This window comes from Neophocaena asiaeorientalis, unplaced genomic scaffold (assembly GCF_003031525.2).
Source record: "Neophocaena asiaeorientalis asiaeorientalis breed wild unplaced genomic scaffold, Neophocaena_asiaeorientalis_V1.1 scaffold606, whole genome shotgun sequence".
In the NCBI taxonomy this organism is placed as follows: Eukaryota; Metazoa; Chordata; class Mammalia; order Artiodactyla; family Phocoenidae; genus Neophocaena; species Neophocaena asiaeorientalis.
Genome location: NW_020173687.1, coordinates 7,982,592 through 8,009,222, shown reverse-complemented (window position 1 = coordinate 8,009,222; position 26,631 = coordinate 7,982,592). Strand labels below are relative to the sequence as shown.

General features: G+C 44.7%; 1 protein-coding gene and 1 non-coding gene across 3 annotated transcripts in view; one reads left to right on the top strand and one right to left on the bottom strand.

Annotated features, from left to right (window-relative positions):
* The window catches only part of BCAS1 (brain enriched myelin associated protein 1), a 99,816-nt gene extending 73,655 nt beyond the window's left edge, over positions 1-26,161 (bottom strand). For both annotated transcript variants that reach the window (XM_024750432.1, XM_024750431.1), the window contains exons 1-2: positions 26,090-26,161; positions 23,525-23,603 (exon numbers count right to left, since the gene is read on the bottom strand). In XM_024750432.1, the coding sequence (XP_024606200.1) occupies positions 23,525-23,603; positions 26,090-26,161 (151 nt within the window). The remainder of the gene's footprint in view (positions 1-23,524; positions 23,604-26,089) is intronic.
* On the top strand, positions 24,483-24,554 carry TRNAE-UUC (transfer RNA glutamic acid (anticodon UUC)). Its single transcript has one exon. It is a non-coding gene; the product is annotated as a tRNA-Glu (tRNA).
* Positions 26,162-26,631: the final 470 nt, after the last annotated feature.

Here is a 26,631-nt window from a genome sequence, read left to right as displayed (position 1 = left end):
CACATACATACACACACAAGGTTTGTGTTACACTATTCAGAACTTCTGAGTAAGGGCTATCTTTTGTTTTGTTTTTTTCATGTGCCAAAGCTACAATTTTCACTTGGTACAACTGTAAACACAATAGCTAATATTCATGGAATGTTTCCCAGGTGCCAGGCATTATAGTAAATGCTGTATGTAACAAGATAATTTTATTTATGTATTATAGCAAATCTATGCTAGATACCATCAGCACTCCCATTTTACAGGTGTGGAAACTGTGGCTCTGAGAATAAAGTCACTTTTCTAACACTATCGTGCTCACAAGTGGTGGAGTCAGGATTTAAACACACGTTTGCCTGATTTCAAAGCTCAGATTCCTAACAATGTATTGTAGTAGAAGCAAGAACAGAAGAGCAAAGGAGGAAAGATGAATGGAACGAGGTCTGGTTAACAGAATTAGTGGATTTTCAAGGAAAAAAAGAAACTCTGCACAAGGGAGAATAAAAGCCTGTGCTTTCTCATATCTGGGCAACATTGGTGTATGATTTTTGTTTACTTGTTTTAAATAAAAATCAGATCATATCATTAATCTGCATAAAACTATCCAAAGAGGGCCTCATCACATTAACATCAAGTCCAAATACAACAGAGGAGAACAAGCCTGACTCCATATTGGATCTCTCCCTTTAGCTCTAACCCTTGCGCTCTGTTGCCTGTGCTTAGTCATGCTGGCTCTGCATCTTTGTATAAAAAATGCTGCCTAGAAAAAAAAAAGTTGCCTAGAGCCTGAAATATACAGGAGAGCCCATCTTCAGATGGGCTCTGACCTTTAAAGGTATACACTTTTCCATTCATATAGAGATAGAAAGTTGCAGAACAGAAAATAACATTTGTCTTGGTGGAGGCTTATAGGAATATTATAACCAGACCTACATGGACAGCTGCAAGAACAAAGGATTCTGTCACCAAGAAGTTTGCAGCAACCAGCCACACCCCCATTTAGTATAAAAGCAGCCTGAATTCTAACTCGGGGACGATGGTTCTTTGGGACACTAATCCACCATCTTCTTGGTCTACTGGCTTTCCGAATAAAGTCGCCATTCCTTGCCCCAATGCCTCATCTCTCAAATTACTGGTCTGTCGTGCAGCACAAACTTGGACTCAGTAATACAAACTGTACGGTAGACCACACCCACCAGAACCTCAGCTCCTACTGTGTGCTTCCTCTCACCTCTCAGCTCACCAATTGTAGTCCCACCCGAGGCCCTTCACACTACTTGTCCTTTCCACCTGGGAACGCTTTCCCTAAGATCTTCCATGGCTACCTCGTCATCATTCAGGCCCCAGGTCAGGCCTTCCTAGACCACCCTCTCTAAAGTAACCCCTCCCACTCACCCCACTCACTCCATGGATTTTGCAGAGCATTCACTGGTCTCTGAAACGATCTCATTAATTCATCGTTTACTTGTTTCCTCCCCAGCAGAATGTAAGCCCTGAATGGACAGACTTGGTGTGTTTTGATTACAGCTGCATCCCCAGTGCCCCCAGCAGTGCTTGGCGTATAGTAGGATTAAGTCAGGGAACACGGTAAAGCAGGGAGAAGAGCCAGGGGCATAGCAGATGCTCAGCAGCCATAATTCAAACAACGGCAAAAATAGCAACCCAAGTAATAATGGCGGTGGCAGAGGTGGAGTTGTTGTTCTTTTTAACTTTTATGTATATTTTTTATTGAAGTATAGTTGATTTACATTATATTGGCTTCAGGTATACAACATAACGATTCAATATTTTTATAGCTTATACTCCATTTAAAGTTATTACAAAACAGTGGCTATATTTCCTTGTGCTGTACAATACATGCTTTTGTTTATATATTTTATACAAAGTAGTTTGTATCTCTTAATTCCTTACCCCTATGTTTCCCCTCCCTGCCACTTTCATTTTAAAATGGCTAAACTCATTTTGGACTTCTTTTAAGAATTCATTATCTAAACATTCCTAGTTCTTAAGGTTAAAGAGGAAAACAGAAACTGTCATCATAATTTTATCCACAAATGAAGTGTCCACTTACGATTCCCCACTCAGACATCCCTTCCTATGCGACACTGGTGGTCAGTCAGGATAAAAGCTAAATAAAGAGGAAATACAATGCACACTAATTGTAAAGGGAAATTGCAAATCTTGCAAACGATGGAAGAGTTCATAGTCATATAAAGATCACACACATGGTTATTGTTGGATGGGGATCCGGCAGAGTTCAAGTAGTTCGCCAGAGAAGAAGGAAAAATAGAAGGGAAAGTAGATGATGACACACTAAATTCTTCAAAAGAGAACTGTAGTTGAATATCAAAGGATTACAACAGGCCCTAGGGAAGACCGATGAAGACCTCAAAAAGTTTTGCAAAAATGACCCTTTTGCGGTCAGCCTGCAGGAGTCAAATGACACTTCAAACAACTGTGGCTTTCTGTGTTGTGTAAATGCATTTGTTGTTTTAAAGGTCTTGAAATAAGGATTCACGTGGCAGCTGCTTATGGCTTGGAGGGAGATGTTAGATTTCAAAACTTCACTGAATGATCAGATTTCATGCTCTCCATCTCAATATTAAAAAGCCAGGTTACCTTCTCCAAGAGATTCTAGCATAAATAAAAGAAAGGAACGGGTTTGGGGGGCAGGAGGGAAGAATTCTCAACTGTCAGTTGGATACAATGTGCCTAAACATTTGGTGATGAAAATGCTGGGCTCAAACATTATGTGGGCAGAAGGTAACTCACCCCACGCTCTCCCGGAAGCATCCTCTAGAGTCAGCAGTGACTGTTAGTCACTGTGGGGCAAGACTACACCAGTGACTTACGGATTTTTCCGCTCCTCTTTACTCACACATTTCCTATCATTCATATGCCTGTAAAAGTCTGGAACATACAAAGATAATTTACCCGTAGAACCAGGCTTTGCTCCAACATGAGCAAATATTTCACTCAAAGACACATCAGATGTTTGATTTTTTTCTCAGTTCGATAATAATACACATTTAACATGTGTTTACCTCCCATATGATTAATCTTTCAACACTTTCCTTTCCCTATCTCTACCCTCTACCCTCACTGTACTATAATGAACATCTGCAAGCCGGGGTGGCTTATCAAACTTTGTTCATGCTCAGACAAATACATACAAGCCTCCCAGACACATGTACATATATCCTGGTTGGTTTTTATAAAAATACGATTATGTTAGATTTTGGGGGGTTTTTTTTGTTTTGTTTTGTTTTGTTTTTAACATCTTTACTGGAGTATAATTGCTTTATAATGGTGTGCTAGTTTCTGCGGTATCACAAAGTGAATCAGCTATACGTATACATATATCCCCATATCCCCTCCCTCTTGCATCTCCCTCCCACCCTCCCTATCCCACCCCTCTAGGTGGTCACAAAGCACCGAGCTGACCTCCCTGTGCTATGCGGCTGCTTCCCACTAGCTATCTATTTTACATTTGGTGGTGTGTATATATGTCCATGCCACCCTCTCATTTCATCCCAGCTTACCCTTTCCCCTCCCTGTGTCGTCAAGTCCATTCTCTACATCTGCGTCTTTATTCCTGTCCTGCCCCTAGGTTCATCAGAAACTTTTTTTTAAGATTCCATATATATGTGTTAGCATATGGTATTTGGATATTGTTTTTGATTGCTTTTATATATCACTGTTATGGATTGAATGTTTGTGTCTGCCCCCCACCCCCCACCCCAAAGTTCATAAGCTGAATCTTAACCTCCACTGTGATGGTATTAGGAGGTGGGGGCTTTGGGAGGTAATTAGGTCATGAGGGTGGAGCCCTCATGAATGGGATTAGTGCCTTTAGAATGGAGGCACTAAAGAGCTCTTTTGCTTCCTCCACCATGTGAGGACACAGTGAAAAGATGGCTGACTGTGAACCAGGAACCTGTCCCTCACCAGACAAAGAATCTGCTGGCACCCTGATTTTGGACTTCTCAGCCTCTAGCACAGTGAGAAATAAATGGTTATTGCTTAAGCCACCCAGTCTATGGTATTTTTGTTAGAGCATTCCAAATGGACTAAGACATCAATAGTTCTCCCTCCCAATCAATATATCTAAATCTATCTTATCTTTTTTTCAATAGCTGCAAAATATTCCTTAATATGGATATACCAAAAGACATGTATGCCATTGCCTAATTAATGAACATTCTGATAGTTTCCAAACGTTTATTTTTCCATTTCCATTATAAACAACATTGGGGAAAACTTCCATATTCAAAAATCCTAAAATAGTACTTTATTTCTATGGAATAGAGGTACAGATGTAGAATTGCTGCACCCAAATTAATGTGCATTTAACTTCTAAAAGAGACACTGCCAGATTACTTCCCCAAAAGAGGCACTAGAGATTCACATTTCCAGGAGCAATGTGATGAGTGGCTCCCACCCCCAAGGGTAGCAGTGATGCAAAGCAGCGGGAACACTGATCTCATATATTTACAATATTAAACACCTTTTAAAGGAAAAAAAAATCAACAGGAAAATCATATAACATTCTATTAGTGCCCTCAGCTCTTAGGATACAAAGGGTAAGCTTTGGAGATGCTAGGTGGGGGTAGGTTGAATTCAGGCCACAAAGAACACTGCTAAAAAGTGACAGTTATTAGCTTGGGGTCGCAGGGCACTGAGAGTAGCTAGTCAGAAAGTCATATGAAACAAGGGGCTAGAGGAGAAGGATGCGGAAAAGAGCCAAATCAAGAAGACATTATAGGGCTTCCCTGGTGGCGCAGTGGTTAAGAACACGCCTGCCAATGCAGGAGACATGGGTTCAAGCCCTGATCCAGGAAGATCCCACATGCTGCGGAGCAACTAAGCCTGTGCGCCACAACTACTGAGCCTGCGTTCTAGAGCCTGTGAGCCACAACTACTGAGCCCGTGTGCTGCAACTACTGAAGCCCACATGCCTAGAGCCTGTGCTCCCAACAAGAGAAGCCACCACAATGAGAAGCCCACGCACTGCAACGAAGAGTAGCCCCCGCTCCCCGAACCAGAGAAAAACCCGCGTGCAGCAACGAAGACTCAACGCAGCCAAATATAAAATAAAATAAAATAAATGTATAAAAAAACAGAAGACATTATATTCTGCAGAGTAGAGATACAAATGATCAATGAGCGCATAGAAAGATGCTCAACATCATCAGTCATTAGGGAAAGGCAATCGAAACCACAATATGTTACCACTTCACACCCACTAGGATGGCCATAATCAAAAAGACAGGCAATGACCAGTGTTGTGGAATAGAGGTACAGATGTAGAATTGCTGCACCCAAATTAATGTGCATTTAACTTCTAAAAGAGACACTGCCAGATTACTTCCCCAAAAGAGGCACTAGAGATTCACATTTCCAGGAGCAATGTGATGAGTGGCTCCCACCCCCAAGGGTAGCAGTGATGCAAAGCAGCGGGAACACTGATCTCATATATTTACAATATTAAACACCTTTTAAAGGAAAAAAAAATCAACAGGAAAATCATATAACATTCTATTAGTGCCCTCAGCTCTTAGGATACAAAGGGTAAGCTTTGGAGATGCTAGGTGGGGGTAGGTTGAATTCAGGCCACAAAGAACACTGCTAAAAAGTGACAGTTATTAGCTTGGGGTCGCAGGGCACTGAGAGTAGCTAGTCAGAAAGTCATATGAAACAAGGGGCTAGAGGAGAAGGATGCGGAAAAGAGCCAAATCAAGAAGACATTATAGGGCTTCCCTGGTGGCGCAGTGGTTAAGAACACGCCTGCCAATGCAGGAGACATGGGTTCAAGCCCTGATCCAGGAAGATCCCACATGCTGCGGAGCAACTAAGCCTGTGCGCCACAACTACTGAGCCTGCGTTCTAGAGCCTGTGAGCCACAACTACTGAGCCCGTGTGCTGCAACTACTGAAGCCCACATGCCTAGAGCCTGTGCTCCCAACAAGAGAAGCCACCACAATGAGAAGCCCACGCACTGCAACGAAGAGTAGCCCCCGCTCCCCGAACCAGAGAAAAACCCGCGTGCAGCAACGAAGACTCAACGCAGCCAAATATAAAATAAAATAAAATAAATGTATAAAAAAACAGAAGACATTATATTCTGCAGAGTAGAGATACAAATGATCAATGAGCGCATAGAAAGATGCTCAACATCATCAGTCATTAGGGAAAGGCAATCGAAACCACAATATGTTACCACTTCACACCCACTAGGATGGCCATAATCAAAAAGACAGGCAATGACCAGTGTTGAGGAGAATGTGGAGAAATCGGAACCCCCATACATTCCTGCTGGGATGTAAAATGGTGCAACTGCTTTGCAGTTCCTTAAAAAGTTAGACATCAAGTTGCTACATGACCCAGTAATTCCCCTTCCTAGGTACATAACCAAGAGAATGAAAACATATGTTCACGCAAAAACTGGCATACAACTCAAATGTCCATCAGCTGACGACTGGATAAACAAAATGTGGCATATCCATACAGTGGAGTATTATTTAGCCATATAGAACAATGACGTACTGCTACCTGCTACAACATGGGTGAACACTGAAAACATCATGCTAAGTGAAAGAATCCAAACACAAAAAGCCACATATTGTATGATTCTCTTTATATAAAATGTCCAGAATAGGCAAATCCACAGAGACAGAAAGTAGATTAGTGGTTGCCAGGGGCTTGGGGAGGAGAACGAGAGATGAACTGCTCAAGGAACTTCTTTGTGAGGTGATGAAAATGTTCTGGAATCAGGTCGTGGCGATGGTCGCACTACCTTGTGAATATACTAGAAAGCACTACGCTGTACGCTCGAAAAGCGTGAATTTTATGGTGTATGAATTATATCTCAATTTTGAAAATGAAGACATTATATAAACACCAGCACAGCAGGGGATGGCTCAACACGAAACGTGAGCAGAGGGTCCACAGAAAAGACAGAGGGTTGGCTTTTAAGCCAATGAAAAGATGTGCAACCTGATGAGTAGTAAAATGTAAGCAAAATAAAATTATGAGACTTAGCTCTCCCCCTATCAACTTGTTAAAACGGGAAACATGCAGTAACCGGCAGTGGAGAAAGGATGAGGAAGAATGCCCGCGTCTCTTGTGGGTGGGGGCGTAATCTGGCTGTCTCTCTGGAGGATAATTCAGGAATATATATCAATATTTAAAAATTCACAAACTCTGGGAGCTCTGATTTCTACTTTTGGAACGTTACCCTATAAATACAATCGCACAGAGCCACAGAGATACATGTAACAGATACACATCATCTGCTGGACTATTGCTGTGGTGGCAAAATAGTAAAACACCCTAATGGCTTAGCAATAGGGACCTGGTTAAATAAATGATCATTTGTCCACACAGTGAATTGCTCCACAGGCATTAACATTCTCCAAGACATACAGTAAGTGAAAAACAGCCATGTTCGACGGTCTGTATAGTATGTTCCCGTTTGTTTTTTTAATGGTGTCAAGAGGTAGAGGGGAGGATTAAAAAATATACACATGGAATACCTCGGGCCACAAGAAACTGTAAAGAGTTCCGGCCTCTAAGAAAGGAAATTTGGGGATGGAGGTTGGGGAGTGATCAGAATTGGGGGTGGGAAGTTGTTCCCTGTCCTATCTTATTATGTAGACTGTTGAGAATGTTTGCTAGGTATACCTCCCAGGTCACTTAAAAATGTAAAGTAATGGAAAGAAAAAATAAAGGGAAAGGTGAGGTCTAGAAAACAGAGGTGGGATTTAAAGCCAACTGGAGGAATGTTTGACCTGCTTCCGGTTTGCCTGGGGCTGCCCAGCGGTGATGGCAGGCTCTGCAAGTGACAAGGTGCAGCTCTGATTGGAGGAGCTGCCAGGCCAAGTGGGTCCTGCATCCTGGAGTGAGGGGCATGACTTCTGGGGCACCTCCATATTCCAGAGTCTGACCCTTTGCTCAGCAAACTCAGAAACTCAAACTTTTTAAGTCACCTGGAATCCCTGTACCTCCCAAGGTCATTCTAAAAAGGACTCATGAATTAACCACAGGCAGCTTCTTGGTTTAAGACAGTACAGCTGCAAAGGGGACGGGTCACGGGCGACCTCCCGCCCACTTGGTCCCTCCCTGTGGGAAACTCACATGGGATCCCATCATCACGGGCAGGATGCCCAGTGAGCCCAGAGGTCTGGGAGTTGGCTGTAGGATTTAAATGTTTAATTGTTTCAGGCTGGGATAACCTGATGACAATGATGATGATTTAAAAAGGCTTTGCTGAGAGATGCGCTTTAGGGAGAAAAACTTTACAGAATCAGAGGTTGGCAAATATGAGATCCACTGACAGCTTGGCGTTGGGCCAGCAGAATGTTTAGATGTTTCTGAATTGGGGAATTTCATTTGCAAATGCTAAAATGGGGCTTTCACTGAAATATCCTCTTGTCTGCTGATTCTCACAGGGCAGCCGGGCGGAGGGCTGAGACAGGGAGAGTTTCCAGTTTCCCGCAGCCTCCACACCTCGTGCCAGTTCTCAGATGCAGTGGTCCTTGCTTCTGGGGGAGTGTCAGAATCTCCAGGAAGGCTTGTGAGAACAGAGGGCCAGCCCCACCCACAGCACTGGATTCTGGAGGTCTGAACTGGGCTGCAGGTCTAACTAGTCTGAGGTGACGGGATGATGCTGGTCCAGGGACCACTCTGAGAATCACTGATACACATCCCAGCTTTTGTACTGACAAATGGAGCCAGACTCCGCTCATGTCTTCCTGCTCTCATTCCCAGAAGTATTTGGTCTTTGAGGTATGTTTGCATATATCAGATCTCACCCACTAATATACTGTTTCAATTGTTAAACTTCTAGCAATTTGGAGGGCACCTTACCATTTATCTGGTCTAAGTGATTTATTATTTTTGTTAACTGAGAAGTTGTTGGCCAGCGGGTGTGTTTATTCCATTTCCAGATCTGGTGAAAATGCGCCCTGGGGAAACGAGATGATGTGCAGCTGTCACAGGATGATACTGTTTCTCTTCTTGCCGTTTTTTTATGTTTTCCCTTGGTCTCTCCCTGGCTCTCTTGGTCTTCCCTTTAAGAGAGGGACAGGTTCATATCGCTCAAGCTGCAAGAACCGTGTGGATGTTTCTATCTTTAGAGAGGAGTGTGCCGGTTGTCTTCTTGGTCCAGAGAGGCAAAGAGCAGGCTGTGTGTTGCTTGACAGCTGCGTGGAAGTTAACGCACCCAGACGGTCTGCGCCCTGGAACGGAAAGCTGTGCCCCGAGGGTCAGCCATGGCAGGGACAAAAATGTTCCCGAACAAATTAAAACAGAAATGCCAATGTTTCACTTTTGAAAAATGTGAATAAGGAATTTTCTATTGGAGTGTGTTTCAAAGGGTTTTCAACGCTGGCAGAACACGAGGAACTTTAAAAATACTTAGCCCAGGGAAACTTGAAAAAAGACATGCCCGGGCCCTACACTCCAGGGCTTCTGATTGTATTACTCCAGGTGAGGCCTGGGTATGAGGACTTAAAAATTCCCCAGCAGATTCTAATGTGCATTCAAGTTTGGGAACCACTATTTTCAGGAGTCTACATAAGTATAATGGCCATCATTTATTGTTCCAGGCACCGAGTAAAGGGGTTTGCAAGCACTATCTGATTTTCTCTACCATCAGGTCACAAAGTCTCTTGTTTATCCTCACACAGCTGCTGGGAGGTGGGGTGAGGCCTCAGACACAAGCGGTTTGTCCAAAAGCACCTGTCTAACCATTGTACAGGCAGACCTTGGAGATTTGGTCTGGCACCAGATCACAGCAATAAAATAAATATTGCAATAAAGTGAGTCACACGAAGTTTCTGCTTTCTCGGTGCATATCAAAGTTACCTTTACACTATACTGTCTATTAAGTGTGCAGTAGCATTGGGTCTAAAAGAAGTGCATACCTTAACTTAAAAATACTCGCTTGCTAAAAAAAGCTAAGTATCATCTGAGCCTTCCGAGAGTCGTATGCTTTTTGCTGGTGGAGGGTCTTTCCTTGACGTGGATACTGCTGACTGATCAGGGTGGTGGTTGCTGAAGGTTGGGAGGCCGTGGCAATGTCTTAAAATAAGAGAGCCACGAAGTTTGCCCCTTTCACGAATGATTTCTCTGCAGCATGCGATGCTGTTTGACAGCATTTTAGACCTTCTTTCACAGCAGACCTTCTTTCAAAATTGGAGTCAATCCTCTCAAACCCTGCCGCTGTTTTATCAACTAAGTTCATGTAATATTCTAAATTCTTTGTTGTCATTTCAACAGTCTTCAGAGGTTCATCGCCAGGAGTAGATTCCACCTCATGAAACCATTTCTGGGGCTTCCCTGGTGGCGCAGTGGTGGAGAGTCCGCCTGCCGATGCAGGGGACGCGGGTTCGTGCCCCGGTCCGGGAAGATCCCACGTGCCGCGGAGCGGCTGGGCCCGTGAGCCGTGGCCGCTGAGCCTGCGCGTCCGGAGCCTGTGCTCCCCGGCGGGAGACGCCGCGGCAGTGAGAGGCCCGCGTACCGAAAAAAAAGAAACCATTTCTTTGCTCATCCATTGGCAGCAACTCCTCATTCATGAAGGTTTCATCATGAGATTGCAGCAATTCAGTCACATCGTCAAGCTCCACTTTGAATTCTAGTTCTCTTGCTATTTCCACTGCACCTGCGGTGGCTTCCTCCACTGAACCTTCAACCCCACAAGGTCATCCATGAGGGTCGGAATCAACTTCTTCCAAACTCCTGTCAATGTTGGTATTTTGACCTCTTTCCATGAATCATGGATGCTCTTAATGGCATCTAGAATGGTGAATCTTTTCTAGAAGGTTTTCAATTGACTTTGCCCAGATCCATCAGAGGAATCACTGTCTATGGCAGCTATAGACTTACGAAATGTATTTCTTAAATAATAAGACTTGAAAGTCAAAATTACTTCTTGACCCATGGGCTGCAGAATGGATGTTGTGTTGGCAGATATGAAAACAACATTAATCTCATACTTCTCCATCAGAGCTCTTGGGTGACAGGGTGCATCATCAACGAGCAGCAATGTTTTGAAAGGAATCTTCTTTCTCAGCAGTAGATCTCAAGAGTGGGTTTAAAATATTCAGTAGGGCTTCCCTGGTGGCGCAGTGGTTGGGAGTCCGCCTGCCTTGGCCATCATTTATTGTTCCAGGCACCGAGTAAAGGGGTTTGCAAGCACTATCTGATTTTCTCTACCATCAGGTCACAAAGTCTCTTGTTTATCCTCACACAGCTGCTGGGAGGTGGGGTGAGGCCTCAGACACAAGCGGTTTGTCCAAAAGCACCTGTCTAACCATTGTACAGGCAGACCTTGGAGATTTGGTCTGGCACCAGATCACAGCAATAAAATAAATATTGCAATAAAGTGAGTCACACGAAGTTTCTGCTTTCTCGGTGCATATCAAAGTTACCTTTACACTATACTGTCTATTAAGTGTGCAGTAGCATTGGGTCTAAAAGAAGTGCATACCTTAACTTAAAAATACTCGCTTGCTAAAAAAAGCTAAGTATCATCTGAGCCTTCCGAGAGTCGTATGCTTTTTGCTGGTGGAGGGTCTTTCCTTGACGTGGATACTGCTGACTGATCAGGGTGGTGGTTGCTGAAGGTTGGGAGGCCGTGGCAATGTCTTAAAATAAGAGAGCCACGAAGTTTGCCCCTTTCACGAATGATTTCTCTGCAGCATGCGATGCTGTTTGACAGCATTTTAGACCTTCTTTCACAGCAGACCTTCTTTCAAAATTGGAGTCAATCCTCTCAAACCCTGCCGCTGTTTTATCAACTAAGTTCATGTAATATTCTAAATTCTTTGTTGTCATTTCAACAGTCTTCAGAGGTTCATCGCCAGGAGTAGATTCCACCTCATGAAACCATTTCTGGGGCTTCCCTGGTGGCGCAGTGGTGGAGAGTCCGCCTGCCGATGCAGGGGACGCGGGTTCGTGCCCCGGTCCGGGAAGATCCCACGTGCCGCGGAGCGGCTGGGCCCGTGAGCCGTGGCCGCTGAGCCTGCGCGTCCGGAGCCTGTGCTCCCCGGCGGGAGACGCCGCGGCAGTGAGAGGCCCGCGTACCGAAAAAAAAGAAACCATTTCTTTGCTCATCCATTGGCAGCAACTCCTCATTCATGAAGGTTTCATCATGAGATTGCAGCAATTCAGTCACATCGTCAAGCTCCACTTTGAATTCTAGTTCTCTTGCTATTTCCACTGCACCTGCGGTGGCTTCCTCCACTGAACCTTCAACCCCACAAGGTCATCCATGAGGGTCGGAATCAACTTCTTCCAAACTCCTGTCAATGTTGGTATTTTGACCTCTTTCCATGAATCATGGATGCTCTTAATGGCATCTAGAATGGTGAATCTTTTCTAGAAGGTTTTCAATTGACTTTGCCCAGATCCATCAGAGGAATCACTGTCTATGGCAGCTATAGACTTACGAAATGTATTTCTTAAATAATAAGACTTGAAAGTCAAAATTACTTCTTGACCCATGGGCTGCAGAATGGATGTTGTGTTGGCAGATATGAAAACAACATTAATCTCATACTTCTCCATCAGAGCTCTTGGGTGACAGGGTGCATCATCAACGAGCAGCAATGTTTTGAAAGGAATCTTCTTTCTCAGCAGTAGATCTCAAGAGTGGGTTTAAAATATTCAGTAGGGCTTCCCTGGTGGCGCAGTGGTTGGGAGTCCGCCTGCCGATGCAGGGGATGCAGGTTCGTGCCCCGGTCCGGGAAGATCCCACATGCTGCGGAGCGGCTGGGCCCGTGAGCCATGGCCGCTCAGCCTGCACGTCTGCAGCCTGTGCTCCGCAACGGGAGAGGCCACAACAGTGAGAGAGGCCCGTGTACCACAAAAAAAAAAAAAAATTCAGTAAATCATGTTGTAAATAGACGTGCTGTCATCCAGGCTTTGCTCTTCCACGTATGGAGCACGGGCAGAGCAGAGTTAGCCCTTAAGGGCCCGAGGATTTTCAGAACTGTAACTAAACACTGGCATCGACTTAATGTCACCAGCTGCATTAATCCCTAACAAGAGTCAGCCTGCCCTTTGAAACTTTGAAGCCGGGCATTGACTTCTCCTCTCTAGCTATGCACGTCCTAAATGGCATCTTCTTCCAATAGAAAGGTGTTTCATCTACATTGAAAATCTGTTGTTTAGTGTCATCACCTTCTCTAATTATCTTAGCTAGATCTTCTGGATAACTTGCTGCAGCTTCTATATCAGTACTTGCTGCTTCACCCTGTACTTTTATGTTATGGAGACGGCTTCTTTCCCTAAACCTCATGAACCAACCTCTGCGGGCTTCAAACTTTTCTTCTGCAGTTTCCTCACTTCTTTCAGGCTTCACAGAACTGAAGAGAGTGAAGGCTTTCTCTGGATTAGGCTTTTTTTTTTTTTTTCCTCAAGCTAATGTTGTGACTGATTTGACCTTCTAACCAGACCACTAAAACTTTCTCCATGTCAGCAATAAGGCTGTTTTACTTTCTTACCATTCATGCGCTCACTGCAATAGCACTTTTCATTTCCTTCAAGAACTTCTCCTTTGCGTTCACAACTTGGCTAACAATTTGGCACAAGCTTTCGGTTTGTCTTGTCTTTCAACATGCCTTCCTCACTACGCTTAATCATTTCTAGCGTTTGATTTAAAGTGAGAGATGTGTGACTCTTCCTTTCACTTGAACACTTAGAGGCCACCATAGTGTTATTAATTGTCCTAATTTCAACAGCTGGTGTGTCTCAGGGAAAAGGGAGGCCTGAGGACAGGGAGAGAGATGGGGAAACAGCTGGTCGGTGGAGCAGACAGAACACACGACACTTATTGATTAAGCTCACTGTCTTACATGGGCGAGGTTTGCAGCACCCCAAAACAATTACAATAGTAACACCAAAGATCACAGATCACCATAAAGAGTTTGCAATATTGTGAGAATTACCAAAATGTGATACAGAGACATGCAGTGAGCAAATGCTGTTGGAAAAATGGCCTCCATAGACTGGCTCAACACGGAGTTACCACAAACCTTCAATTTGCAAAAAATGCAATATCTGCAGAGCACAATCAAGTGAAGCGCAATAAAACAACACGTGCCTGCATTACACGGCTTCCCTCCGGAAGAAGCTACCTAAAATACAAAGAATAAAAAACATGCACAAGAATGTTTATTGCAACATTGCTCAGAGTAGAGAAAAATAGAAAAAAAAATGCCCAGAATCAGGGTAATGGCTGAATGAATTACAGTACATCCACACCTTAAAATACCTTGTAGCTGTTACAAAACAATGAATTAAAGATGTACCAGTTGAATGGAAGGGATTTGCACACGTCTGTGGAGCTCGAGGATCTGTCCCGGCCTGGGATGGCCGGAACATTTGGGGACCAGCTGAGCATTTCTTTCTTGTCACATGGCTTCTTCATGTGACTAGCTCGGGCTCCCTTCCACCATGGCAGTCTGAGTCGTTCTGACATGGTGGTTAGCTTTCCCCAGAGCTAGTGCTATGAAAGACAAGGGCAGAGGCTGGAAGGCTTCTTAAGACTTAGGCTTGGAAGTCATGCATCATCCTTTCCACTACATATTATTGGTTCTACAGGGTCATCCCAGATATCAAGGGAGAAGACTACAGGGGTGTGAATACTGGGAAGCCTTGATTATTGGGGGGAGGGGAGGGATGTGCAATTCTGGAGACTGTCTATCACAACAGAGTAACAGGGAGGCTACATGTACCAGACAGAAATTCTCCACTAGAATTTTTTTTTTTTTTTCTCGGTACGCGGGCCTCTCACTGCTGTGGCCTCTCCCGTTGCGGAGCACAGGCTCCGGACGCGCAGGCTCAGCAGCCACGGCTCACGGGCCCAGCCGCTCCGCGGCACTTGGGATCTTCCCGTACCGGGGCACGAACCCGTGTGCCCTGCACCGGCAGGCGGACGCTCAACCACTGCGCCCCCAGGGAAGCCTCCACTAGAATTTTTGATGAGAAGAAGCACTAAGAGGTTGAGAAATATTAGATTTCACAGGGACTTCGGCGTACTTCCAAAGACAGAGGAGCAAGGAGCTCTCAGGCCACCTGGCAGAGCCAGTTTTCAGGATTCTCTGTAACCACTTTAAGTAGAGAGCTGATGCAGTGCAACCCAGAGGAAGTGCCTGTGTGGGTGGCACGTCTAGCAGGGTTGCAGGGTGGAGAACTGAAGATAAGGAGCTTATTTATTGAGTGAGATATATACAGCAAGATGGTGGAAGGAGAGAGAAAACGGGCGTTCAGGAAATGAGCTAGATCCCTTTAATGACTTTTGAAAGGCCTGAGTAAACATATGTGGCTACTTTGGGTTGCTCAATTGTAATTCTTTGAAATCAAAACACTGGCAGACACTGGGGACTGCCTGTCCAGTGGCCAATCCACTCCAACCCGTTTTCTTTGCTTGCTGCCCAGAGAAGTACCTGACTTCCCAGCATCCCCTGCAGCTAGTGGTGGTCATGTGACCTCACTCTGGCCAATGAGATATAAGTGGATGCCTACTTGAGGCAGGGGCTTCTAGGAAGGACCTTCCTTTCTTTTCTAATAAAAGGAGAAAAAAGAGTAGCAAATCGTGGCTTTTCCCTTCTGGCTTTTGGGTCCCGTCATGTGAGGATGTGATGTGTGGGTCTGTGGCATCTTGTGAGCCACAGGACATAACTGGCACGCTTATTTGGTGTCTTGATAATGCCGTCAAGATGCTGCACCAAGCTTGGACCTGCCAACCCCCAGACTTCTTGTTATAATTAAAAGTGCTGTTTACTTAGGGCTGTATTACTGCAGCAGATACATCGGGATCTACAACTCTCTCTTCAGCCGCATTTTCTTGCTTTGCTGCCACTGGTCTGATGCGCCACCGTTCATTTGTTCATCAGTCATTTCCAAGCCCTTTGTGTATCTCAGAGCCTGTGTTAACTTTGGGATTATTGCAACAACAAAGGAAATACTCTGTTCTCAGGAATTTTTACTCAAGTGGCCGAAACATTAAAAAAGCCAGCCAATTGTGGGGAGATAGAGGATGCTAAGAGGACACGTGTGTTTGCTCCCTTCCCAACCAGTGAGGCTGGCCCCACGTCTTTCTCTCTGTCAGGTAGCATCATGATTGGCATATTCTTTTCCTCTCATTCATCACGTTACAGCATCGGCAGGAGCACTGTTTACTCAGGTAAGGATTTTCAATCCAGTGAAATGATTCCAATTCTTCTTTTAAAAAAAAACAAAATCAGGCAATTCTTTTTAGAAAAAATCAACTAGGAACAAAAAAAGGAAAGATTAATTTTTTAGAAACTTCTTACCCAGGTGAAACAGAGACGGTCCTCTGTTTCTGAAAAATGGCGTTTTCTGGCAGATAAATCATGCCTTAGTCTCCACCATTCATCAGCAGTGAGAACTGAACAATTTTTTTAAAAGGGGGAACTAATGTGATAAATTTGGTAGAAGGAATCAAAGAAGGAGAAAAATGAGGCATTTTTAGTTCCCTAAAAACTGGTGAGGTTTTAGGCATAAATACACAGGTGGGAAAGTCCGGGCAGGTGATACAACAGGGGAAAGGGACACTCATGATAGGGGCCACTCATGACAGTGGACTCTGCTTGTAGATTTCCCTGTCTTTTTATTTTGTCATGTTCACCCTGTGCCAGCCACGGTTCTTGGAGCCACCCTACACAGTTAATATTATTATTCTTCCCAGTTTCTAGATGAGTCTCTGAGAGTACGCATTTCTTGCCAAGGTTACATAGCTAGTGAGCGGCAGAGCCAGGACCTGGTCTGCGAGGCTCGGAAGCTTCAGTGTGCTCATATTAGTTTCCTTTTGCTGCTGTAACAAATGACCATAATGTTTGTGCCTTAAAACAACACAAGATATCTTACAGTTCTAAAGGTCAGACATCAAAAATGGGTCAACTCCTGGAAGCTTGAGGGGAGAATCTGCTTCTTTGCTCTGAGATCGAGCAGGACCCTACAGGACCTTCTAGGGGACAGACCTCTGTGTCCCCCGCCTCTTGTTTATAGAAAACCTTTAGCCTCCTAGGCCTTCCCCAAGTTCCCAAGAGCAAATTTAATCACAGAAATCAGAAAATGCAGAAACAAAGGAAAACAGTCAAGCAAGACAAAAGAATTATAGTTTAGCCACAAAACAAAGTCCAGACCTTTAGTTCCTCTTCAAGGGCTACAGATAATATCCTGAGCCATATCCTTGAGCTGCTTTGCAGATACTAAAAACCCCACAGGTGGAGGAAGTTAACTACATGGTGACCACCAGCACGGAGACCCCAGACCAGTTAGAACCAGAAGGTTGATGATGGAAATTTCTGAAATACCTCCCAGTTACCTCACCACCAACCAATCAGAAGAATGTCCACGAGCTGATCACCCAGCCTGCAACCCTCTCCCTCAGCTTGCTTTTAAAAACCCTTCCCCCAAAGCCAGGGGAGAGTTCAAGTCTTTTGAGCCTAAGCTGCCCATTCTCCACGCTGGGTGCCTTGCAATAAACGCTGCACTTTCCTTCACCACAATCCAGTGTCAGTATATTGGCTTTGCTGTGCATGGGGCGAGTGGACCCAAGTTTGGTTTGGTAATCCACATTCCTTGCCTCATGGCCCATTCCTCCATATTCAAGGCCAGCAATGGAGCATCCTGAAGTCTCTCTCTCTGTGACATTCACTCCATCATTACATCTCTGACTCTGACCCTCCTGCCTCCTGTTACCATGGCTGCTAGTCTTGAGCGCTAACCCTCCGCCTTGCTTGAGGGGATGTAAGCTGCAGAGAAGTGTTATCCTTATCTTACAGGAGACCACCAGAAGAGAAAAACAAGAGCCCACCGGAACTGGTTCGAATCAGCAAGGGCCAAGATGGCAGAAGCCCCGACCTCCAGCAGACCGTGAACTTCATTATATGCTCACTGTAATACATTAGCAGCTAAATGACACCCGCCAGCACCGTGACTGTTGACAGTTGCCATGGCAACAGCCGGAGGAGGGCATACAAGGACTGAAAAGGGGTGTTGTTCCAGTACTGAGCATACCACACCCCTATTCTCGGAGAAGTCATGTACATTTCTCCCTCTCTTTACTCAATTCCCTCCCTTTTGCCTCGACCCTCCTATATATACGGTGTCTCAGACCAAGGCGGGTTGAGAAGTTGATTTTCGAACCAAGTCCCCGCTTCTCCATTCTCTGGCCATGGAATAAAGCTTGTGCTGTTTCAGCCTCAGCGTCAGTTTCGTCATTGGCTGTGTGAATCCGAACAGAAAAAGCACCTTCCCCACCAAGGCAGGGGGCTTCAGCCTGGCTAGGGCCTAAGTGGTGATCCATACGACCAATCTGGTAACACTGCCTCTTATAAGGACCCTGTGGTTACGTTAGGCCCGCCTGGATAATCCAGGATCAGCTCCCCATCTCAAGATCCTTAATTTAATTACCTCTGCAAAACCTGCTTTTGACAAGCAAGGTAACATATTCACAGGTTCCGGAGACTCAGATGTGCACATCTGGCCTCCTTTTCTTAACAGGATAGTTTTGAGATCCCTCGCGGTGCTGTATTTGGCGGTAGCTCACTCCTATTTTTGCTGAGGACTGTGTGTGTCTGCCCTAACTGATGCAACCACTCTACCAATGGACATTTTGCTCTGTTGGAAGTACTTCCCCAGCTACTTTGGAATTCAAATCAACATGTACTGGAAAAAGAAAGGGAGAAACCGAATATATGAATTTAAACAATCACGTTTTGGTAGAGCAAACACATTAGCCTTTAACCCGAAGTTGCAAGACAATGTGTTGCTCTCTGTGGCACTGCAGGTAAATGACATTGTGCGTGGCTTTGGCATCATTACCAGCTTTCTCTGACACAAGACTTTCAAATGGCATCTGAAATTGGCAAATTAAGCTAGAAATATAATGTGGCAATAAAAATGAGACATTTTGATTTTCTAAGATATTGTTATTGAAGATGAATTATAATGCTAAGCTTTGGAGAGAAAGCCCTCATTCACACGAGCTGTACTAATTAATCTTTGTTTGATATCAAAATCCCCTGGTCTCTTGCCCTTCCCAAGAAAAAATACTGTGCGAAATAAATTTATTTCTATGAAGAAACAGAATGTAATTTCCTGAATCACTTTAAAAGAGGTGTTTTGCCTGATTGCTCTCTCCCACAGTGTCTCTGGAAGACAAATAAGTAAAACATTGAAAAAGAATAAGGGATGTAGGAAAAACAAATTTTAAGGTCAGATTTTAAATTTCTAAGTGCTATGCTAGACAGAGCTAATACAGTTAACTTCAAACTGTAATGACAGCCTTTATTAACATTAAATCCAACACAGAAAAATAAACTTTCCTCACATGTTGACCACGTGCCAGGCACTCTTCCAAATATTGTAGGTGTATCAACTCCTTTAAGCTTCCCAGTGATCTTCAAAGCTCTGGCCTACTGTTATTATGATTCCCATTTTACAGATGTGAGAACAGAGAGGCTGAGCAATTTGCCTAAGGTCACACAGCAGAGCCACAAATTGAATTTAGGATCCTGACTCCCTAGGCTGTGTGCTCAGCCACTGTGCCATCACTGCTTCTCAATAAGTCTTGACAGGAAACATTCCCTCATGGCAATGAACAGCTTTAATTATAATAGGAAAAAGTATAGATGGAAAGAAGGAAAACAGTCACCCAGCATCCCACTTAGCTATTTTTCTGGTGACTTTTCTCTGTGTGCATACATATATGCAAACAGCAAGAGAGAGGAACACAAATGTGCATCAAAAGACCCAGTCAGAAAATTCTGTCCAAAGGACAAAAAAAGTCACCCAGAATCCCACTTTCATACCCCTTTAAAAACTGCATCGAAAATTATAATAACCTAGGGGAAAGAGCACGAGGATGATAAGCTGCCTTCCTCATTAAATGAGATAATCATTCCAAAGTGAGTTGCAGAGACCTGGGTTGTCAGTGAACGTAGGCAGAGTTTTTGACTTCAGAGGATTAACTTAAGCCCTTTACAGATTCTCAAGCCGGCGCTGATGCAAGGCTGCAGGGTATGAGAGCTACGTGCAACCAACCTACGACTCACTCAAACCAGATTCTCTTTTCCCTTGTGTGTAGGTATCCACACGGCAATACACTGTCCCAGACTGTTACCCTATATTTCTGTTACTTATTTTCCTCTTTCCAGGAAGACTGTCTCTTATATAAAAATAAATGTTGGGAGCAGGGAGGAAAGGAGGGAAGGAGGGAGAAAAAAAGGGAGGGAGGGGCAGAGAAAGAGAGAGACAGAAAGAGAGAGAAAGGCTTTTTCAATTTTCAAGTTTGTTCCTACGCCCTTCCTACACACTCCTTGCCCTTGTGCCCCATGTTAAACAGGGGCATAAAAACAACAAAAACAGTAGTAATACAAATAAAATGATGATAAAGAAAACCACTTCTGTAGGGGATATTATATTCTCAGTGCCTCTCAATTTTTTGAGAGCACCTACAGCTTGCAAATCATAAAGACAATATGATTCTCATTTCAAAGTCTGTGCATCTCAGCAGCCAGCTTTGCACTGTTCTCATCAAAGGCCGCTGCTGTCAATACAATCCATTTTGTGCACATCACAGTAGAAGCTTGACTCACAGGGTTGAAAGGCAGGAAGAGACTTGTGACATGATCTCATCCTGTGGTTGCCAATCCTGGCTATGCGTCAGAATCTTCTAGAAAGCTTTCAACAGTTCAGATCCCCAGGCCTCAACCTTAGAGGCTATGGGCTGGGACCTGGGCATCTAAGTTTTTAACAAGCAACCTAGGGGTATAATGTATTAAGAAATACAGGACTCCCCTGGATGTCCAGTGGTTAAGACTCTACGCTTCCACTGCAGAGGGCACGGGTTTGATCCCTAGTCGAGGAACTAAGATCCCACAAGCAGTGCAGCGTGGCCAAAAAATAAAAATAAATTAAAAAATAAACCTATATTTGGCCTTCATCTCTGTTCCTGGCACAGAGCTCCTAACACTTAACTTTAAGAGCCATGAAGAAGACTTTTATCATTCATAACAAGCCAGCCCCTTTTAACCACATCTGAGTTTATGTTATTGAGGTGACTTTGGAAAAGCCCCTAAGCATGGGGGCCCCGGTTGCCAGGGGAACAAGTCATGTGATTAGAGGGCTGGGACTTTCAGCCTCACCGCCCCCCATCTCCAGGGAGGGGAGAGTAGCTGGATACTGAGTTCCACCATCAATGGTCAATGATTTAATCAAGCATGCCTACATAATAAAGCCTCCACAAATGTCCCTAAAGAACAGGGTTCAGAGAGCTTCTGGGTTGGTGACCACGTGGAGGTGCTGGGAGGGTGGCTTGTCCAGAGAGGGCATGGAAGATCCACTGCCCCATCCACTGCCCCCAGGATCCCCTCCCCCATACCTTCCCCTTTGCATCTCTTCCATCTGGCCATTGCTGAGTTGCATCCTCTTATAATGAACTGGTAACCTAACAAGTACGTTGTTTTCCTGTGTTCTGTGAGCAATTCTAGCAAATGACTGAATCTGAGGAGGAGGTCGTGAGAACCTCTGATTTGTAGCCAAGTAGGAACAGAAGTTGTGGGTAACCTGGGGACTCCCCACTTGCCATTGGCAACTGAAGTGGGAGGTAGTCTTGTGGGAGTGAGCCCTTTACCTGTGGGAGCTGCTGCTAACTCTGGGTTGATGGTGTCAGAACTGAACTGAATTGTGGGACACCCAGCTGGTGTCACAGAATCACTTGTATGGAAAACCCACACATCTGGTGTCAGATGTGGTGTGGGTAGCAGAGCATAGCGAGGGGAAACAGAGAGCAGTTATTTTTCTTACACTAGGAAATTCTAAAGCCTCTGGAACCAATGCTATGATTCATCTCATTGTTCAGGAAATGAAGCTGAAGCCCAGAAACTTACATGTAAAGGACAGCAACCATAACCATCATATAATCATGATAGCTAATACATACATAGCACTTACTATGTGCCAGGCACTGAAAGATACACTTGTATTATATCTGATATCTATGTTGTAGGTACTGTTATTATCCCACTTCACAGACAAGGAGGCTGATGTTCAGAGACGTTAATTAACTGGCTCAAGGTCACACAGCTGGTAGGTGGCAAAACCAGCAGTCTGATTCCAGAGTTCTTACCCTCAACCACTGGGCTATACTGCCTCATATAATTTATAGATATTCCTCACATAGTAGGACTCAGTCATTTTTGATGCTTTGAATTTATAGTCTTATACTCCAGAATGAAATCAAATAGGTAAGTTACATTGTCCAGTTTTAACACTGCCCTCTGTTGTCTTCTATATTTTACTTGTTTCTTTGGAATTCCTAAGTGCTGGGTAATATGTAAAATGCTTGGTGAATGATCTCCTTGAGTCCTCTCAGCAATTCTGTGAGCTAGGTGTTCTTATCCCCACTTTACAGATGAGAAAACCGAGGCTTAGAAAGCCAAACGACTTGCTCCAGGTCACACAGCTAGTAAGTTGCAGGGCAGGGATTTTCACTTTGGTCTGTCGGACTCTGAAGAGGCCAGACTCTTAGTGTTTCTACTCTATTGCTTTTAACTCATTGCTGTAAAGCCTCGGCCTCTTCCAGGCGCCATACATACTCAAGAGATGAGTACTGTTAAGAGTTGAATTGCCGAGGAGCTTCCCTGGTGGCGCAGTGGTTGAGAATCCGCCTGCCAATGCAGGAGACACGGGTTCGAGCCCTGGTCCGGGAGGATCCCACATGCCATGAAGCAGCTGGGTCCGTGTGCCACAACTGCGCCTGCACTCTGGAGCCCACAGGCCACAACTGCTGAGGACCGTGAGCCTAGAGCCCGTGCTCTGCAACGGGAGAGGCCGCTGCGGTGAGAGGACTGCGCACCACTGCCAAGAGTGGCCCCCACTCGCCTCAACTAGAGAAAAGCCCACGTGCAGCAACGAGGACCCAATGCAGCCAAAAATAAATTAAAGTAAATAAATAATTAATTAACAACAACAACAAAGAGCTGAATTGCCAAGAAGATGAAGTCCTAGCCCCCAGTTCCTATGACCTCATTTGGAAAGAGGGTCTTTACAGACGACCAAGTTAAGATGAGGCCAGTGGGGGTGTGCCCAATCCCACGGGGCTGTGTCCTCATAAAAGCGGGAGGTTTGGACACAGAGCGGAGAAGGAAGATGCTATGAAGACACAGGGAGAGCACCACGTAGAAGCCAAGGAGTGCTCGAGGCCACCAGCGGCCAGGGCGCAGCAGGGAAACAGATTCTTCCGCAAACTCTCAGAAGGCGCCAACCCTGCCCACACCTTGATTTCCAACTTCTGGCCCCAACACAGTGAGACAATACATTTCTGTTGCTTGAGCCACCTGATTCGTGACACTGTGTTTGCAGCCCCAGGAACTAATACAAGTGTCTTCCACGTGAGTCTGTGGCTTCAACTCTTCCATCTTGTTTCACCATCAACAGGGATCAGCAGACCCTTCACCATCCCCCCAACCCCCAGGAGGAGCAGTCCCCACATGACACTGACCTTCATGGTACAGTTGAACGGAGTGGGTGGATACCATCACCGGCATCCCATTTTGACCACACTCGTCGCCAGATGCCACCTGGAACAGAACATGTGGCAGTATTAGCCGAGTCTTTGGGGAAAGTCTGAAAAACTCAAGGAAGAACCTCAAGGCCACAAGGATGCCTCACAAAATTAAAGTCTGCATTTCTAGGAACTACCCTGTTTTCTATCACGCCTCAGAGAAACTCTATAACCCGCTGCAAGGACTGGACTGCTGTGTTGATAAGAGCTTTGAATGGTCTCTACCTCCTTTCAATGAGCCCCACAAGCACGAGCAGGACAGACACCCTCGTACAGGCAAACTGGGGTGCTGGTCTGACCAGGGAGGGGCCCAGAACTCGACATGCTGTGAGGTTAACCACACTCCAGGGTCCTGCACACAAGCACAGGCCTCTCTCGTCAAATACAGGAAGTTCGTTGTTGCTATTTTTCTGCTCTGTGTCCACTCCTTCCCCTGCACTGTTACAACCCCCTTCCAATTTTAGATCACTGCCCTGAATTTTCTTCTCTTCTGTTATTTACTGTAGACATTTAAAAAGATTATACATATATATGTATGCACAGATGTACATATATATACACACGCACATATACACATACACTCACGTGGAAAGAAAAAAGGTTGCAAAAAAGAATGTATGTTATATAATGTCATTTTAGTAATAAAATAAATTATACCTCTAATAGTTGGCATTAACTGAATATTGATTATATGCTAAGTACTTTGCATATCGCGTCTTATTTTGCTAATACTATTAGTAGTATGATATATGTTAATAAGTGAAGAGAGAAAAAAAACCGAAAAGACTAAATACTCACCTCCTGATGATGGGAAACTACTGGGGAGATGTGGAAGATGTTTCTTTTCTTTATATTTTTGTAACAGTTTTGCTTAAAAGAAACCTGTGTTGGGAGTTCCCTGGTAGTCCAGTGGTTAGGACTCGGTGCTTTCACTGCCGGGGCCCAGGTTCAATCCCTGGTCGGGGAATTAAGATCCCCCAAGCCACATGGTGTGGCCAAAAATAAATAAGTAAAAATAAAAGAAGCCTGTGTCCTTGAATTTATCATTAACCCCACCAAGAAATCATAAAATTGAAATATCAAACTCATGAGATCATTTGGGTCTGAGGTCATAACGGGCATCCCTGGGGTAACACTTGGTGTGCAAATTTGATTTACTTGGCTCACAGAAGTTTTGTTTTGTTTAAGTATTTTGAAATCAGTTGCCAGTATTTTAAAAATCAGGAGGTTGCATTAACACCATTTTCCAGCTTCACATGAAAAATAAGTCTCTGGGAATGTGCTGAGGGTGAAGTTGGTCAGAACCAGCTGTCTGCAAACGGGCTTCACCCTCCTGCTTTGCTCATTTTTGTCACTGCCTGGTCCTGGAGGCCAGAGGCTCCCAGACTTGGAATCATTTGGGGATCTTGGGAAACTACTGATGGCAGGGCCCCTACCCGGAGGTTGTGTTTTAGTTGGTCTCAGGTGGTGCTGGGCATCGGGCGTTTTCACCGTTTCCCAGGGATTCTAATACGTGGTCAGGTGTGAGAATCTTCTCTGAATGCAGCCTTCTGTTCTGAGCAGGAATTCCCTCTATGCTGTGATCAATATCAGTTCGTAGGTATTACCTCCTCCTACAATGATCTCCATGTCTAACTGGGCTCTAGATCTTAAACTGAATTGATTGCAGAAGCACTGGTGGTGGACATTTAGGTTCTCTGCTGCCTGCCTGTAGATCTAAGGTCTAAGGAGAAGCATTTGGGTGTCCCTGGCCTCAGCCCTCCAGAGCAATCTTCTAAAGGAGGGATTCACAAACAAGAAGTTCTACACGTTGGCTGAACATGCAACAGCTGAGGAGCCTTGAAAATCCAGGTGCCGCCCTGGTTCCCACACACAGATTCTGATTTCATTGGTCTAGGGTACAATTCCAGCCTCACGATTTATTTTTAAGTTTCCCAGATGATTCTAATGTCCAGCCACGGCCGCAAACTGCTGATCAAAAACTGGGTTTCTCATCCTCAGCACTGCTGATACTTCGGGCTGGATCATTCTCTGCTGTGGGGCCATCCTGTGCATTGCAGGGTGTCTAGTAGCATCCCTGGCTCTACCCACTAGATGCCAGTAGCACTACCCGAGTTGTGACAACCAAGAAACATCTCCAAACACTGCCAAGTGTCCCCTGGTGGGGAGGCAAAATCACCCACAGTTGAGAACCCCTGGTCTAAATCCACCTGGGAACAGAGATCAGATTGGCCCCAGGGGAACCAATCACCATGGAGACAGGTTTCATAGGCTCCCAGCCCTGCAATTTCTGACTCAGCAGGCCTTGAGCGGGGCCTAAGGGCCTGCACTTTTAACAAGCTCCTTGATGGGTTCTGGAGGTTTGAATACAACTGAACAACCCCTGGGAAAAGCAGCATCAATCACGCCTCTGTGATGAGCCCTGGGCAGGCCGTTTATTCTGCCGTTACCCCCGACTCTCCCAACTAGTAGCTAATGACCCAGTGACCATAACTACACCACCTTGCGAGTGTCCGCTTCCGAGTCGTTCTCTTGGTCCTCGACTCTTTGGGAAACACTCATTTGGTTACCCATTGTTCCTGCAACAGAGAAAAAGAGAGACACAGAGAAAAATGAAAACCCAAGACCAGCAGAAGTCTCACTCCTGCCTATAAAACTAAGGTGCAGAGACTGCCAAGGTATTGTGGGTATATTATCACAAGCCCCAGGTAGACCAATTGCTTGTGTTTATTTTGGGGAATGAGGGGAGATCTTGGGCTCATAAATTCAACAGAATTAAAGTCAAATGCAGCCCCAGTTTTCAATTGTATTTCATTGCTGGGAGAATATTATCATCTCAAAAAGGATATTCCGTGTAGATAACATTTTCTTCTTTCTTAGCCAGTCACAACTATTATATCAAGGAGATTTTAGAATGGGGACAGTTAAAATAATACTTAAAATTTTTAGTATTCTCTGATCCTCAAACTAAATTTAGTCCCGTTAAAACCTCTCATAGGACTGGCATTCTTTTTCATAGCATTTAGCACTATGTGTAATTATAT